The 1,984-nt window shown below is 36.7% G+C and overlaps 1 protein-coding gene across 1 annotated transcript in view; it reads left to right on the top strand.

Annotated features, from left to right (window-relative positions):
• CDKN2AIP (CDKN2A interacting protein) overlaps positions 1 to 1,743 on the top strand; it is a 13,133-nt gene extending 11,390 nt beyond the window's left edge. The window contains exon 5 of the mRNA XM_019534350.1: positions 5 to 1,743. Coding sequence (XP_019389895.1) covers positions 5 to 765 — 761 coding nt within the window. The 3' untranslated portion in view covers positions 766 to 1,743. The remainder of the gene's footprint in view (positions 1 to 4) is intronic.
• The last annotated feature ends 241 nt before the right edge of the window (positions 1,744 to 1,984 follow it).

Raw genomic sequence — 1,984 nt, forward strand, 5'->3', positions numbered from 1 at the left:
CCAGTGGCTTCCAAGAGCAGTTTGCAAGCAGGCACGTCACTGCTGGCTTCCAAGGGAATTTCACAAAGTGCTCCGGCACCATTGGCTTCCAAGAGTGGGTCACAGGCAAGCACACCAATGCTGTTGGCTTCCAAGACTGGTTCACAGGTGAGCATTCCAATGCTGTTGGCTTCCAAGGGCGGATCACAGGCAAGCGGTTCATTCTTGGCTTCCAAGAGTGGATCACAGGCAAGTGCTTCACTCTTGGCTTCCAAGGCTGGGTCACAAGCAAGCGAAAGTTCTGCTAAAGTACTGCGTAAGCCTTTAACCAGTGAAGATGCAAAGGAAAGACAGCCTTTTTTTAATAGATTGTACAAAGCTGTAGCCTGGAAATTGGTTGCTGTTGGAGGCTTTAGTCCTAATGTAAATCATGCAGAACTCTTGAACTCATCCATTCAGTCTGTAAAAGCTACCTTAGATGTTGCTTTTGTTCCACTGAAGGAACTTGCAGACTTGCCTCAAAATAAGAGCACTCAGGAAAATGTAGTTTGCGAACTGAGGTGCAAATCTGTCTATTTGGGTACTGGATGTGGAAAAAGTCAGGAAAATGCCAAAGCAGTTGCTTCAAGGGAAGCTTTAAAATTATTCCTGAAGAAAAAAGTTATTGTAAAGATCTGCAAAAGAAAGTACAGAGGAAGAGACATTGAAGATTTGGTACTACTCGATGAAGAAGCAAAACCTTCAAACTTACCTCCAGCTCTGAGAAATCCTCAGGAGATTCTGTAGGGCAGTGGGGGAAATCACTGTTTATACCATGTATAGTATTCCAACGTAAGAACTGAAGGTTAATTTTGTACTCAAAATGTAGGCTTCCAGAGATTTTGTATTTCTTTCTCGGTTATGCAGAACAGTTATATTGTTCCTTTCACTTGGTAGCAATTGTAAATAATTTGTTAGAGATGAAAAGTGCGCATTTAAAGATATGCCTTAACATATAGCACACTAGTGTGCTGTTTTATTTGCTAAATAGTCTAAGTCTTCTATTTTTAATTAAATGAGTAAGGTACAATTTGCTGTTTATAGTCTGAGAATTTTGTAATCTTACAGTTTGGTGGCTGTGTGCTCAGTTGTATACTACATCTTTTTTTAGCTGCATAGGAATGTGTATATAGGGACCATAGCACTTGAATGGTCAAAAGTTGTTAAAAATTTCAATTAGAGTTTAATCATTTTGTTTGAAATACATGTATGTTGCCCATAATGCTCATTGTTCCTCTTGAAAAGAAAGAAAATAGTTGTTGGACTATTTTTATGAAAAGTTGTAACATTTTAAATCTAATTATAAAATGATATGCAGATTCTATTTAACATTATTATACTAGCAAATTATCAGTAAACAATCACCAAGGTGACTTCAACTACAAAAACTCTAAGCAGATTTAATTTGAGATTTTGTGAAATGCCACTTACACAGTTTTTCCAAGTAAACATGGATTTCTATATTACGCATATTTTATGACTGCTACTAAAACAATCTTCTGAGATGCCCTCTTCTACTGTTTTGTTTTAGCTGTTAAGCATTTTGACCATTTTGATGATTGTTGGTAACACTTTTTTTAAAAGAAATGTACGCTAGCTTCAATGTGAGGGGTTTCAGGAGGTAATCCCAGAAGTACTAGTTGCTCATTCTGTATAGTTTTATTGAGGTGATACAGATGTAAAACTCAGAAAGCATTTTCTAATAAACAATGGAATGCACACTAATCGTACGCTTGTGACATAAATTAAATAGTTGGTGGATAAAAAGCACTTTTTCTTGAGCAGAGAAGTTGCTAAAGAAGCTGACACATCACAAACTTTGCTTTGGTTCCATGATCAATGATTTTAGGTAGTTTCAAGCAAAGCTAGGGAAAATATGGGTCTTTATACATTTGTGACAATATTAGTAAAAATATGGTAAAAGAATATCTCTCACAGTCTTTCATCTCAGATGAGTTACACAATC

Source organism: Crocodylus porosus, unplaced genomic scaffold (genome assembly GCF_001723895.1).
Source record: "Crocodylus porosus isolate Cpor-Errol unplaced genomic scaffold, CroPor_comp1, whole genome shotgun sequence".
Lineage (NCBI taxonomy): Eukaryota > Metazoa > Chordata > Crocodylia > Crocodylidae > Crocodylus > Crocodylus porosus.